Source organism: Oncorhynchus clarkii, chromosome 8 (genome assembly GCF_045791955.1).
Source record: "Oncorhynchus clarkii lewisi isolate Uvic-CL-2024 chromosome 8, UVic_Ocla_1.0, whole genome shotgun sequence".
Lineage (NCBI taxonomy): Eukaryota > Metazoa > Chordata > Actinopteri > Salmoniformes > Salmonidae > Oncorhynchus > Oncorhynchus clarkii.
Window position 1 is genome coordinate 17,902,900 of NC_092154.1, and position 15,065 is coordinate 17,917,964.

Sequence of the window (15,065 nt, forward strand, 5' to 3'; positions counted from 1 at the left end):
ACATGAACATTACACAACAAGCTGGAAATCGCAAATTCAACAATGAGTGGTTTGGAAGGAATCAGTGAAAGTAGCTAACTGCAAGCACTGCAAAGCAATCACTAGCCTGCTATTCAGTGGAGTGGCTGTATGGTCCCAAATCTGGGATTGTCTCTTTTCCAAGTTTAAAATGATAAACATTCAACATTGGCCATGCTGTCAATGAAGCAAGATTTGTGCCATGCTCAAAACAACTGTTAACTTGACTTTAGTGAGTTCAATACAACTAGGAATTCCAGAACGGTCATCTAAATAGGAATTGTAAGTCGGGAACTCGGGCCTCTTTCTAGAGCTACGACTTGAAGATCAATGACATCATCATGATTCGATCTTGTTTTTTTCCCCGAGTTCCCAGTTGTCTTGAAGCACCATAAAGCCAGAGAATGCCAGACTGCTGGCAAAATTTGCCCACGAAGGACCACTGTGCCACCTTCCTGTTCAAGTGAGCAGAGCACATCAAGGTGAGTCCAAAAATGTATTGTATGTTGCTGCATAAATTATGTAATATGCCAGGAAGATATGTATACTGTAGCTAAGAAAGTAATACTAAGTGTATGTTGTGTAGTAAGCTGTTAGTAGCCCATGTGCCTCACCCTAATAATTTTGTCTATTTAGCCCTCTTAATTTCGCCTACTGTTCTGACCTGGTGGTGCACATGTAGCCTATAACCTATTTTAGAGAAATGTAATCATCAAGTTTTGTAAGAGCTTTCATTGCTTGCTTATATGCCCTGTTTATTTATCCTACGGTTCTGACTTGGTGTACAGGGAGAACACTGTAAGGACAGCCCATGTTCTGAATTCTATCGCTGTACATAAAAAAGTTCTAAACAAATAGTTATACTGACTACATCCATCCTAGGTCGCTCATTAATGTCTTAATCGAAATTACAGATTGCCTCTTAACAGCTTGTCGTGCCCTTATGCCATAGTTTGCACATATCAATTGTCATTAGAAACCACATTTGTTTAAGCAAGTCAGGCATATCAGCTATGTTTTATAAAAAGGCAGGAAATGAGGCTGAATGAACTGTTTCGCTGCTAGACGCCAGACAAGGCTCCGCTGATAGCCAGGTGTAGCAGTGATAAGATGTTGGGACTGCTGTTGGGACAGCTTTATGTGGGCCCTAACAGTTTGTGGGCACCGTTTGTCACCGTTATAGCGCAATTCATGTATTGTTTAATGTTGTGTTGTGTAGTGGCTTTGCTGGCGTGCATCCTACTTTATTTTATTTTTTTCCCCCCACCAAGATTTACATGCTAAAATCGACACTGGAAATATCACATTTACGTAAGCATTCAGACCCTTCATGCAATACTTTCTTGAAGCACCTTTGGCAGCGATTACAGTTTCATGTCTTCTTGGGTATGACGCTACAAGCTTGGCACACGTGTATTTGGGGAGTTTCTCCAATTCTTCTCTGCAGATCCTCTCGAGCTGTCAGGTTGGATGGGGAGCGTCGCTGCACAGTTATTTTCAGGTCTCTCCAGAGGTATTTGATCGGGTTTAAGTCCGGGCTCTGGCTGGGCCACTGAAGGACATTCAGATGTATACACCATTCTATATATATCTGGCCCTTCTTTGGACACTGTGCTAACAAACCTCCAAACAAGCTTCAACACCATACAACACTCCTTCCGTGGCCTCAAACTGCTTTTAAATGCTAGTAAAACTAAGTGCATGCTCTTCAACCGATTGCTGCCCGCACCCTCCCGCCCGACTAGCATCACTACTCTGGACGGTTCTGACCTAGAATATGTGGACAACTACTAATACCTAGGGGTCTGGTTAGACTGTAAACTATCCTTCCAGACTCAAATTAAGCATCTCCAATCCAAAATTGAATCTAGAATCGGCTTCCTATTTTGCAACAATGCCTCCTTCACTCATGCTGCCAAACATACCCTCGCAGCCTCACGGGTGGCGCAGCGGTCTAAGGCACTGCAGTGTGCCACCAGAGACTCTGAGTTCGAGCCCAGGCTCTGTCGCAGCTGGCCACAACCGGGAGACCCATGGGGCGGCGCACAATTGGCCCAGCATCGTCCGGGTTAGGAAGGGTTTGTCTCATCGCGCACTAGCAAATCCTGTGGCGGGCCGAGCGCAGTGCACGCTGACCAGGTCGCTTCTTCTTCTGGCCGGAATGTGTTTCCTCCGACACATTGGTGCGGCTGGCTTCCGGGTTGGATGCGCGCTGTGTTAAAATGCAGGGCGGCTTGTTTGGGTTGTGTTTTGGGTTGGCTCTCGACCTTTACCTCTCCCGAGTCCGTACGGGAGTTGTAGTGATGAGACAAGACAGTAACTACTAACAATTGGATACCACGAAATTGGGGATAAAAAGGGGGTACCATTTTTTGTTAAAAAACATACCCTCGTAAAACTGACGATCCTACCAGTCCTTGACTTCGGCGATGTCATTTACAAAATAGCCCCAAACACTCTACTTAGCAAACTGGATGTAGTCTATCACAGTGCCATCCATTTTGTCACCAAAGCTCCATATACTACACACCACTGCGACCTGTATGCTCTCGTTGGCTAGCCCTCTACTACATATCCGTCGCCAAACCCACTGGCTCCAGGCCATATATAAGTCTTTGCTAGGTAAATTCCCGCCTTATCTCAGCTCACTGGTCACCATTTCAACACGCACCCATAGCATGCGCTCCAGAAAGTATATTGCACTGGTCATCCCCAAAGCCAACACTTCCTTTGGCCGCCTTTCCTTCCAGTTCTCTGCTGCCAATGACTGGAACGAATTGCAAAAATCACTGAAGCTGGAGTCTTATATCTCCCTCTCTAACTTTAAGCATAAGCTGTCAGAGCAGCTTACCGAACACTGTACCTGTACACAGCCAATCTGTAAATAGCACACCCAACTACCTCATCCCCATATTATTACTTACCCTCTTGCTCTTTTGCACCCCAGTATCTCTACTTGCACATCATCATCTGCACATCTATCAACCCCCTTGGGTTGTGCCGTGGCGGAGGTCTTTGTGGGCTATACTCAGCCTTGTCTCAGGATGGTAAGTTGGTGGTTGAAGATATCCCTCTAGTGTTGTGGGGGCTGTGCTTTGGCAAAGTGGGTGGGGTTATATCCTTCCTGTTTGGCCCTGTCCGGGGGTGTCCTCGGATGGGGCCACAGTGTCTCCTGACCCCTCCTGTCTCAGCCTCCAGTATTTATGCTGCAGTAGTTTATGTGTCGGGGGGCTAGGGTCAGTTTGTTATATCTGGAGTACTTCTCCTGTCCTATTCGGTGTCCTGTGTGAATCTAAGTGTGCGTTCTCTAATTCTCTCCTTCTCTCTTTCTCTCTCTCTCGGAGGACCTGAGCCCTAGGACCATGCCCCAGGACTACCTGACATGATGACTCCTTGCTGTCCCCAGTCCACCTGGCTGTGCTGCTGCTCCAGTTTCAACTGACCTGAGCCATAGGACCATGCCCCAGGAATACCTGACATGATGACTCCTTGCTGTCCCCAGTCCACCTGACTGTGCTGCTGCTCCAGTTTCAACTATTCTGCCTTATTATAATTCGACCATGCTGGTCATTTATGAACATTTGAACATCTTGACCATGTTTTGTTATAATCTCCACCCGGCACAGCCAGAAGAGGACTGGCCACCCCACATAGCCTGGTTCCTCTCTAGGTTTCTTCCTAGGTTTTGGCCTTTCTAGGGAGTTTTTCCTAGCCACCGTGCTTCTACACCTGCATTGCTTGCTGTTTGGGGTTTTAGGCTGGGTTTCTGTACAGCACTTTGAGATATCAGCTGATGTACGAAGGGCTATATAAATAAATTTTGATTTGATTTTGATTTGTTCACTCCAATATTAAATCAAATCAAAGTTTACTTGTCACGTGCTCCGAATACAACAGGTGTAAAACCTTACAGTGAAATGCTTACTTACAGGCTCTAACCAATAGTGCAAGGGTGAATCCATCCCTGAGGAGAATAGACTAGAAGCAGCCGCGTTGGGAAGGCCCATACCAGGTTCTGTTAAACCACCGCCTTTGCCGTTAGAACCGCTGAGAGAGTCACTTGGGTCCACGTTACCCACTGCCAGAAGGTAGGTACCCATATGAGCACTGCTGATCACACACAGAGTTAGGAGAAGAACCGAGTACCAACAGGGTCCGGGGGTTACCTCCTTAAATGAAGATTCCCTATCCCGACCGTTCATCACTGTGGGTGATCCTAGAAGTGTGAGTATGGGGTGGTACCAAGCAGACCGACTAAGGGCAGCAAAGGGTTGGCGGTTTTTGGGAAGAGTAGGGCCTCTGAGCTGCATCATAGTCTTGGTAACTGGTCTGATACATCCAGATCCACCACCTGCCGGTACTAATTATATGACGCAATTGTCCTGGATAAGAAGTAAAAGATCAACTATATAATACACTGATGAGTGACTTACAGAATAAGGAGTCAAAGAAGATCAAGATGTAGGATTTAAGGTAAACATTAAACAATTCCCTAGGAAAGCAAATAACTTTACAGGGATTGGGTTGGCCAGATTGAAGTACTAGGCCAACCCACCTCAGTACACTTTAACTCCTGATGAGTACCAGGGTTATAGACACAAGAATGGCACCGAGAACTTAGATGATTTTAATGGCTGAAAGGTAATCGTTAATGTGACTGACTTAGGTTTGGAAGTACAGGAGACAATTCTTAACCTCACAGAACCTATAACTGATGTAGGATGGGCTCGTACCAGCAAAGGACGCATACGACAGAAACTACCAGAAGGGGTGGTTAGGCACTTGCGCCCCGGGGTTATTGGTCCAACCAGTTCGAGTTAGTCATCAGAGGCCAGTTATAGGAGGCCAAAGTAGCACAGGAGGAGTTTTGACCAGCTTTGAGTAGCTTTGTCTAGATGGATGCTATTGGCATCCTCAGGGAAGTTACAGATTAATACAAAGCTATGAATCAAATAGGTGAAGACTTTACCACTACGTTCTTTTGGTGGTTGATAATAAATAAAAATGTGGATTGGATTAATGACATCTATTATAATCAACAGGGATTTGTGAATGATACTGGCGATGCAGTAAAGGGGTTCTCTGACCAATTATCCGCCACCTCCCTCATGACCTGGTAAAATAGACTGACTCTCGATATGTTAATTGGCAGAAAAGGGCGAGGTATGTAGAATGATTGGGGTTAATTGCTGTACGTTTATTTTTTAATAACACAGCTCCAGAAGGATCAGTGACCAAGGCCCTGTCTGGTTTAACCACATTAGCTCACAAATTAGCAGAGAACTCTGGGGTAGATAATGCTCTAACAAATTGGTTTGATAGTGTGTTTGGGAAATGGAAAAATGTCATTATCACTGTGTTGTGGGCAACTTGTATGAGTGTTTTGGTTCTGTGTGGATGTTGTTTGATTCCGCGCATGAGAGGTCTGATTACCAGGACTCTGGAGAGGTCAATAACGCAACAGATGGTGAGGTATGGACCGATTCCGAGCTCCGGCAAGTGGGATGGCGAATACAGGCCTCCAGGCCTAGGAGATGGCTCCATTTCTTTTAACTACTAGGAGCCAATGTTGGATGATACTATTTTTGATCTTTAAGACTGTTTTTTTATGAAGATTGTAATAAAAATCCTAACAGGAAGTGTTAGGATACCTAATGTAGGCCTATAACAGTCATTGATGGATAGGAATGAAAATACATATATTGGTTTTGTGAGGTTGATTTTGAGTGACGTTGATAATATTAATAAAAATAGATGTGTACATTTTTGTAATTAATGTTTAGGCAATAATTAACAGTATTCCACCCTGTCACTGTATAACAAATGTGTTTGAATCATAGCAGACAAGGAACTATGGCAGACAACTTATGACCACTGTGAATCTGATAACAGGGAAGGAGGTCTCCCCACCCAGAGAGGGGAGAAACCATGGGGCTTGCAATAGGTTGTGTAACATATGGCAGGAGCAATGTATTGGTCTGGATTATTCTTGTATACTGTACAATTGATGTATCAGTGTGTATTATTTAGTCATTAAGGGTGGATTGTTAATGGGATTTATCTGTTAATTGAATGATAAGAATATTCCACCCTGAAACCATATAATTGTATGGAATTGATTAGAATGTATACAATTATAATCAATAAATGTGTAGTTCTAGTCAGAATTAGGCTAAAACAATATAGCTAATGTTTATGTCTTTATAGTATCTTAAAAACAGACTGTCTGAGCAGAATTCGGTGCCGACCTTGGCTAGGGGCCACTGAGAGATTTGGGAAAGGACAGGGAGTGATTTTCACGGTCCCTAATCTTTGTCGGCTGGGTAGCAGGACAGTGTGTGCATACCTACTCTTTGTGTGCAAATGTATGTGCGTATGAATTCTGTTTGTGTGCAAGAGTATGTGCGTAAGGAGCTAGTATAAAATGACTGGTTTTGTACAACTAACTAGCGCTCTCGTAAATAAACTTTCTGACTATCGTAGCTGGGCCTCCGTCTGATTCATTTCAACCAGTTTCTTACAAATTCTGGGTTTCAGGCTGAGTAGTCAATTGAATTGGGTTTATGAACATTGAGAACATAATTCTCATAACAGTTAATGACTGTACGTTTGTTTATGTGTAACTCTGTGTTGTTGTTTTTGTCACATGGCTTTGCTTTATCTTGGCCAGGTCGCAGCTGTAAATGAGAACTTGTTCTCAACTGGCCTACCTGGTTAAATAAAGGTGAGAAAAAAAATTAGACTTTTCCCAAAGCCACTCCTATGTTGTCTTGACTGTGTGCTTAGGGTCATTGTCCTGTTGGAAGGTGAACCTTCGCCCCCAGTCTGAGGTCCCAAACGCTCTGGAGCAGGCTTTCATTAAGGATTTCTCTGTACTTTGCTCTGTTAATCTTTTCCTCAATCCTGACTAGTCTCACAGTCCCTGCCGCTGAAAGAAATCCCCAAAGCATGATTCTGACACCACCATGCTTCACCGTAGGGATGGGCCACGTTTCCTCCAGACGTGACGCTTGGCATTCAGGCCAAAGAGTTCAATCTTGGTTTCATCAGACCATAGAATCGTGTTTCTCATGGTCTGAGTCCTTTAGGTGCCTTTTGGCAAACTCCAAGCAGGCTGTCATGTGCATTTTACTGAACTCTGGAGCTCTGTCAGAGTGATCATCGGGTTCTTGGTCACCTCCTGACCAAGGCCTTTCTCTCCTGATTGCTCAGCCAGCTCTAGAAAGAGTCTTGGTGGTTCCAAACTTCTTCCATTTAAGAATGATGGAGGCCACTGTGTTCTTGGGGACCTTCAATGCTGCATAAATGTTTTGGTACCCTTCCACAGATCTGCGCCTCGACACAATCCCGTCTCGGAGCTCTACGGACAATAACTCTACCTACATGTACATATTGCCTCAATACCGGTGCCCCCTCACATTGACTCTGTACTGGTACCCACTGTATATAGCCCCGCTATTGTTATTTACTGCTGCTGTTTAATTATTTGTTATTCTTATGTCTTACTTTTTGTTGTATTTTCTTAAAACTGCGTTGTTGGTTAAGGGCTTGTAAGTAAGCATTTCACCTGTTGTATTCGGCGCATGTGACAAATACAATTTGATTTGAATTCCTTCGACCTCATGGCTTGGTTTTTGCTCTGACATGCACTGCCAACTGTGGGACCTTATATAGACAGGTGTGTGCCTTTCCAAATCATGTCAATTTAATTTACCACAGGTGGACTCCAGTCAAGTTGTAGAAACATCTCAAGGATGTTTCTACAATTTCAATTTAGAGTCTCATAGCAAAGGGTCTGAATACTTAAGCAAATAAGGTATCTGTTTTTTATTTGTAATACATTTGCAAAAAATAAAAATCAACTATTTTCGCTTTGTCATTATGGGGTATTGTGTGTAGATTGTTTTGCAATCTATATATTTAATACATTTTTATATAACGCTCTAACTTAACAAAATGTTAAGTATCACAGATCAGATCACAGGAGGTTGATGGCACCTTATTTGGGGAGAGCGTCCTTGTGGTAAGGACTGGAGCGGAGTTTGTGGAATGGTATCAAATGCATTATACATGGCTTCCAGGTGTTTGATGCCATTCCATTTTCTCAGTTCCAGATATTATTATGAGCTGTTCTCCCCTCAGCAGCCTCCACTGGATTAGATGTCTGATTTAAATAGATATAAATTCAAGTGTTGCATGTGGCGGTCATATAATGTCTAGAAGAGACATATACAGTGTGCTGAATGAAAAATGGCCCATATCTATTTCACCTAATAACACTGGAGTGCTCCCCTTTGCATGGATTAGCAACTCTAAGTCTACTATTGGTTATCACTGGCCAGATCACTAACCTAAGCCCATGCATTAGACACTGCTGCTCACTCCTGAAAGAAATCCGATTGATGGGATGGCTTTGGCGGATGTTCTTCGAAATCATAGGAATGAAATGGGGGGGATGCAAAAACCATAATGCAAATTTGATTAATCTGTGTAATGCAAATGTGATTAAGCCATGAAAGGTCTATATACTTCGCAGGTGGGTTTTATACCCGGTGGAAGATTATTATTATTATTTTTTTTTAAATACTTCCGTTTATAGGTGAAAACAGCAAAGTGGAACTTGATGTATTGTATGACAAATATGAGATTCACTACAACAGAAAACTCTTTGTCTCACTATCCTAACATTGTTTAGATGGTGGATTCTAAACCAGGAACCAACCAGAAACTTCCAACGATCTGCAAAATTGAATATTCCTGGTGATTTTATGCAGACAACTTGCATGGATATAAAAGTGAATCTTCTTTTGTCTGCTATTTATAAAAGTTGAAATGATTATTGAGCAGCAGGGTGCTTCCCTACAGTCTTAACCTGAAACACATGGGAACGGCTCTAACCTTTATGCTGGGGATATTTGAAGGCTTATCCCCATAAAGGCCTTCCCACCTGCAGAGCACTGTATGCATAATGTAAAATCTCACACACTCATTGTCTCTGAAAAAACATCCACAGAAACTACATTTGCACAGTCCTAATTCTAACCAAACAATTAACTTTTCTCTCTGTGAAAATGCCTGTTCTTTGTGATAACAATGTCACACAAAGCTGTTTATTATGAGCAATGGGACAATGCAGTTGCTCCTTCACAGTGGGATTTCTCCACCCCAGTGTGGAGAGAAACCCCCTGCTGGCATGTCACAGCGTCACACAGTCAGATAACATTCCTCCAGCGAGTGGGAAGCAGTAGTGTAAGAGGCTTTCATTAGCAACACTGTACGGCCGCTTCCTTTTGAAGCTAGGGAAGAAAACACAGCTACCACTACACATCACCCACCCAAATGAATAGCGTTTTTACAGATGCTTACACGAGTCAGCTTTTCAAAATGTTTGTATGAGACATACTTTTAGAATTTCACAAAGCGCTCTCTTCCAGGACACAAGGCTGTGTGTCCCACTCACAGATAGATTTTTATTTATTATGTAGGACCGGGAAATATTTGAATTGGAAGCACGCCATATTGCTGAATGGGGCTGAATGGCCCCCCAAAAAATCGATAAAGATCATGGTGAAAGCAATAAAAAAAATTAACTAACCTACTGTTCTATCTGTGGTGAAAATGGCTGTAACTAGCATCGGATCATATTCGATGTAGCCATTTTCATCCTGCCTGAAAGAGTCAACCAGAGTCTCCTCGTAGCCTGCCGGCCCGTGATTGGTCTGTGTCAGCACGTGGTCCGGTGTGAGGATAAATGTAGTAGTCAGAATGGGTCACTATTTAATTAAATATCTTGATTCATAGAAAACTTGAAAAATAATTCACAGTGGGGATCGAACTTGATCATAATGAACCAATTTTCAAGCCCAAAACAGGCGACTACATTCTTTTGGTTTGGCCGTTCTGGCTATTGCAATTTAAATAGGTTTTATAGGGCAGACCAGGGCTTTTGGCACAGCTAGGTTGCTACGCAGTAGTCACCCAGCAGAGCTTGTGACTGACTTCACGCTCCAGACCAGACACTGGGGTCCTGTTATTGATATGAAAAGACTACTAATGAACATTGATGTCATTTTCTTTGTTTGACATCCTTCAGAACTAAACTGGTGCATGGTAAACTGAAACTTCTGTACTTTTTCGATACTAGAACATGAAAAATGGTTCAGTACTAGAATTTTTGTTACTTTCGGTACTTCTGTCAAATGTGTCTCACGGATCAATCCTGTGCCTGCTCCATGCTCCACTTATTCATTGCTAGCCTGCACTTGGAGTCCGAGCTTCTCCCCACTCCTGCTGAACAGAAGTTAACACACTTGAATAATGCATGCAGAAATGTTAAAACTGTTAATTACTGTTCGCAAAACAATGTCCATACTGGTAGCTTCCAGCTTTCAGTTCAAAGTCTAGTTTTGATTTACATTTGTTTTGAGATGTCAACTAACGTGACTTCAATGTGAAATCAACAAAAAAATGTACCATGTCTTTGGATTTATATTAAAAGTTGAAAAAGTGAAAAAAAAGACAATGTCATGTTGATGACTTTCTGCTCATCCAATCACTTTCCCACGTTTATTCAACATCATTACGTAGATGTTTTGTGGTTGAAATTATGTGGAAACAATGTTGATTCAACCAGTTTTTATCCAGTAGGAACATTCCTTGCTAGCTGATCCTGGCAGTTAATTGATTCATTAATGCCACTAATTGATTGTTCAGAGAGACTAGAAACATCTGATTGCCCAAGGAGAACAAACATGGAAACACTGCTGTGGCCCTGGAGGAACAGTTTTGCACCCCTGATTTGAACAGTGATATCAGTGCTCCTTCTCCAGGCCTAATACCTCTAGAGCTGGGATGGGCAACTTTGTTGGGGGTGGGGGCCACAAAAAATCTGAACTCATCATGAGGGGCCGGAGTGGCTCGCGGGTCTGCGTACCCACATCTCTAAACACACATGCAGTCAGAGCCTGCCCTAGCCTTTTGGAGGCCTTAAGCGAAATTGTATTGTCCCCCCCCCCCCCCCCAGTCCCACCTTGCGAGGTTGATCCTACAAAAGAGGAGGCACAGAGGAGGCCAGTTGCCCAAACCTGCTCTAGAGGGCACTGAAGTCTACTTTAGTAACATCAGCCAATTAGTTTAGACCTATGTCCTTACCTGCAAAGGCTGGTCTCATGGTAAAATCATGGTCATCAACTCGCAGCAGGTGGTCTGTCTTCACCTTGTGAGATTTGGTGTTATCAACTATCTTTTTTCCAGTCAGTGGACTACAAAAGAAAACAGCAATCAATACTTCTGAAAATATTGGCAGATAACAGTGTAAAGTTTCCATTTACTCCTTACAGAGAACCATACAACCACCTTTAAAATGACCCTCAAACCACAACAGTGAGATTATGAAAGGCACAGAACGATTAGGAGTAAGAACACAGACTTTACAACATAAGTGTTTGTGTGTGTGTGTAGTGCATGCCCTCAAATAATCAAGAGAAACCTACTATGCTTTGCTGTCAAGGTGGTTTTATCTAACCCATCTGTGGTATGTTTGTTAGTTGAGGATAACATGGGTTGAAGTTCGTTCCCATACTCTGTATTTATTATGTTCCTTGGATATAAAGTTCAGTGAAGACAGGGCAAACTCTGTTCCAAATAGACCCCCAACCGACTTAATTTACGCGTTTACGCGCGCCAATGCCAGTTTCGACGACAATTATTGAACGCGTGGGTGCTGGCTAATTAAACCACCACACAATTATTTGACCAATAATAGTGAAACGCACGGTTCATGTTAGGGGTCGATTCGGAATTGTAATCCTATACTTTGTAATGGATAAAAATGTATCATGTTATAACTCAATATGCAAGAATAACAGACATTGGTGGGCTATTTGTAATACAGCGAGGGAGCCTGAGAACCGGCTGGAGAACCCAGTTCATCCGTTGTCACCATGGGACTGTTAAATCTTGCAGATTACATTAACATGTTCTGCCCTTACTGTATTTCAAGTGAACTTGACAGCGTTGTGTCATTAAACAGCCTCACATGTGGATTGCCTCTCATTTCACAGATAAGATTATTAATAATGACGGAACACATCATGGGTCATCTGAAGCAGAGCACAGCCCAACCGACCGTGGAGTATGATGCAGAATAATGATGCAAGGTTCAAATTATTTGTATGGATGATGAAACTTGCAGATAGGGATGATTCATGACATCTCTGCGTAGACAGGGTCCACCCATTACATCCTTCCCATCAATGCGCACTGCGCTCTGGATCATCTTTACGCACCGGCATGGTTTACCCGTTGCGCAATCCCCATCGAGTCCAGTCCACCCCTAGGCTAATATTTACATAGTCTCAGTGTCAACGACTATAACTGGTTTTGCATTACTGACACGAGCCATCAATGATTGGAACGTGACAAATTGAATCGAATAAATATTAAAATCAAACGGAACGCAAGGGTCCGTCTACAAGTGCAGAATTTAACCAAAGAAAGAGGGTCACGTCATGATGACCCCCAGTTGCTTTAAATTGCAAATTAAAGAGTGAACGTGCAAATGAAACAAGAACATAATGGGGAGATGGGAAGAAAGTAACATGTGGCGAATGTAACACGCCCATTTTCTCATATTTGGATGAACTGTCAAAAAGGGTAAGGATCCAGGTACTTACGCGCCATGCTTGTGAGATTCTACCGCCCCGGACCACCGCCTTTTCCGACTTTTGTGCTTTCGGCATTCCCCGATAAGTATCAAGCAAAAAATTAAAAACAGGTACTTAATATAATAAGGCATTATGTGTGAAACTCAAAAGTCGTCGAGTGAGTGAAGAAATCCCTTTAATCGACGAACGCAATGGTTTGAGCATTGTAGCGTATTCTGATCTAAAGCAGAACATGTGTGGTAACATGCATTGTAGTGAGGCAGTGTGTCGGTTGATTAAGTAACAACGACAGATATGTTTACGACTCCAAGCGGCTTGTCCCGCTTATTGCTCCCTGATTGGTCCACAGCGGTTGGTTTCAACGCACTCCAAACCAAGGCACCGCGCGCGCAGCTTCAGCAGCAGCCCTGTTTTAGCTACAGTATAATGACATGACCACATTCCAGGGCATCCTCGATCAAGTGACGTAACATACTCCGAATTCGCACAGCTTTCTGGGCACTTTCGAAAACCAAAAAGTATATATATATATATATATATATCCTGTGCTTAATTAATGTCTCTGCAACAACTGGAGAAGCTCTTTGCATATACTGATAATGTAAAAGGCCTTGTAATCAAGTCTCATATCAACAGTAAGTGCATATCCTAAGAATACAGATTTGAGAGAACACATACTGGATGGTGTAACCTGACCCTTTTGTATGCACATATCAAATGTGTTCTACAATCACTTAATGGTGATCTGTGTGGCGATGGATAACTAAGTGTTACTTTGTCATCCACCAGGACCTAGAAAATAAATAAATAACATTACAGAATCTGTTAACTGTGACACAGGAACATTTATTTTTTTATTCAAGGCATTTATTTTCTGATACAATGTTCATATGTAGCATTCAAACACGGTCAAACGATGGATGAATGCCATCTTAAGACATTAAGTTGTCTGCAATGGATTCAGTATTCACATGAGCAAAGCTGTTATACATGGCTCAAATATCATGAGAACACAACTTAGAGAGAGGACTTACTCTGGACATTTTATTTTCCTTGAAGTACAATGTAAGCACAATATTTAAATAGCTTTGCATTAGTCCCCAATCCATTTCTTGTGAGAACTTCAAAAAGGTGGGCCTAAAGTCATTCAGCCTCTTTCTTGTATAATCTCCCTTTCTGAAGCGCTTGTGTTGACAATGGTTTATTGCCTCATCCCTGTCTCACTATCTTTGGACCCAATCAGTGATAACGCCAGGTATGAACAGCATGGAATTGGCAAGAGAGCAGAAACAAACTGACACTCAGGCTAAGATTGACAGAATTATGTGTATAGTTGGCTGCACTGTATCTGCTGCCGATAAAGTAGAAACCACCGGAGAATTGGCTAACCAATGAAAATGTCAATGGCGTAACATTTGAGCAGAAATAATTAGCATCTTATCTGTATACAATTTATTATGCATATTGATTCCCTGTGCACAATTAATTATTTGAGACAAACAAATCAATGTAATAGTCTTCATTGTTTACAAGTCATATGATACAGCATTAACTTGTTTAAATGAGAGCAAGCAGCAGTCCATGATAAACAGTTGCCTGACAAAATTAAAAGTAGAGATACAGGCCGTATTCATAAAGCACCTCAGGAGTGCGGATCTATTTTTATTTTAGATCATAATGAATTATATTATATGGACATGGGGCACCTGATCCTAGATCAGCACTCCTACTCAGACATTTTGTGAATACAGCCCAAAGTGTGTGTTCTATAAAGGTTTGGACCTATCTTTAAAATGTGGTACAGTTTAGAGTCAATTCAAAGTAATAAAAGACACCTTGGAGTTGGACCACATCCTACACAGGAATGCAGGCTACCCTCATTGTAAAGCAAGCCCTCTTTACTTAGTGGGAGAAACAGTCACCAAGGCTATGCCTAACCCTCTATGAACAGAAGGTTTTCCAGGGCTCTAGGCTGGCAATGTAAAGAGATAAAGTCAGTTTGTTGCCAGCTAGGGTGTCTGGTGGTCTGGGGAAGTTCAGGTCAGTTTCATCACAGCTCGTAGTCAAACTTGTACTCGTTGGTCAGGTAGATCCTGCGGAAGATGAGGGCAGCCAGGAGCAGGGCGAGCACCATGATGAGCACCACAGAGCCTGTGTGGCTGGCGTCCTGAGGGGGTTGGGGGGTGGCAGTGTGGGGGAAGGCAGGGAAGGTGGGCCTGCTGGGGGACTCTCTCTGGTGCTGCTGGGCCCGGCGCTGGCGTGGGCTGAGAGAACGGCTGCTTGGGGCTGTGGGACATGGCTCGTCCTCACTGGCAGCTGGAGCCGCCTCGGCCTGCTGGGAGCACAGCATAGCATACACAGGATCAGACTGTGGTCCAACAT

The 15,065-nt window shown here is 42.9% G+C and overlaps 2 protein-coding genes across 5 annotated transcripts in view; both read right to left on the reverse strand.

The window, feature by feature from the left end:
• LOC139415044 (gamma-aminobutyric acid receptor subunit rho-2-like) overlaps window positions 1-12,932 on the reverse strand; it is a 33,290-nt gene extending 20,358 nt beyond the window's left edge. Inside the window, exons 1-2 of the mRNA XM_071162800.1 lie at window positions 12,693-12,932; window positions 11,170-11,279 (exon numbers count right to left, since the gene is read on the reverse strand). Of these exons, the coding sequence (XP_071018901.1) occupies window positions 11,170-11,279; window positions 12,693-12,814 (232 nt within the window). The 5' untranslated portion in view covers window positions 12,815-12,932. The remainder of the gene's footprint in view (window positions 1-11,169; window positions 11,280-12,692) is intronic.
• Window positions 12,933-13,508: 576 nt separating this feature from the next.
• The window catches only part of LOC139415045 (ubiquitin-conjugating enzyme E2 J1-like), a 36,682-nt gene continuing 35,125 nt past the window's right edge, over window positions 13,509-15,065 (reverse strand). For 3 of the 4 annotated variants that reach the window (XM_071162801.1, XM_071162804.1, XM_071162802.1), the window contains one exon: window positions 14,566-15,018. In XM_071162801.1, coding sequence (XP_071018902.1) covers window positions 14,734-15,018 — 285 coding nt within the window. In that variant the 3' untranslated portion in view covers window positions 14,566-14,733. Of the gene's footprint in view, window positions 15,019-15,065 lie in introns of all 4 variants that reach the window. The other variant, XM_071162803.1, reaches the window with a different exon arrangement.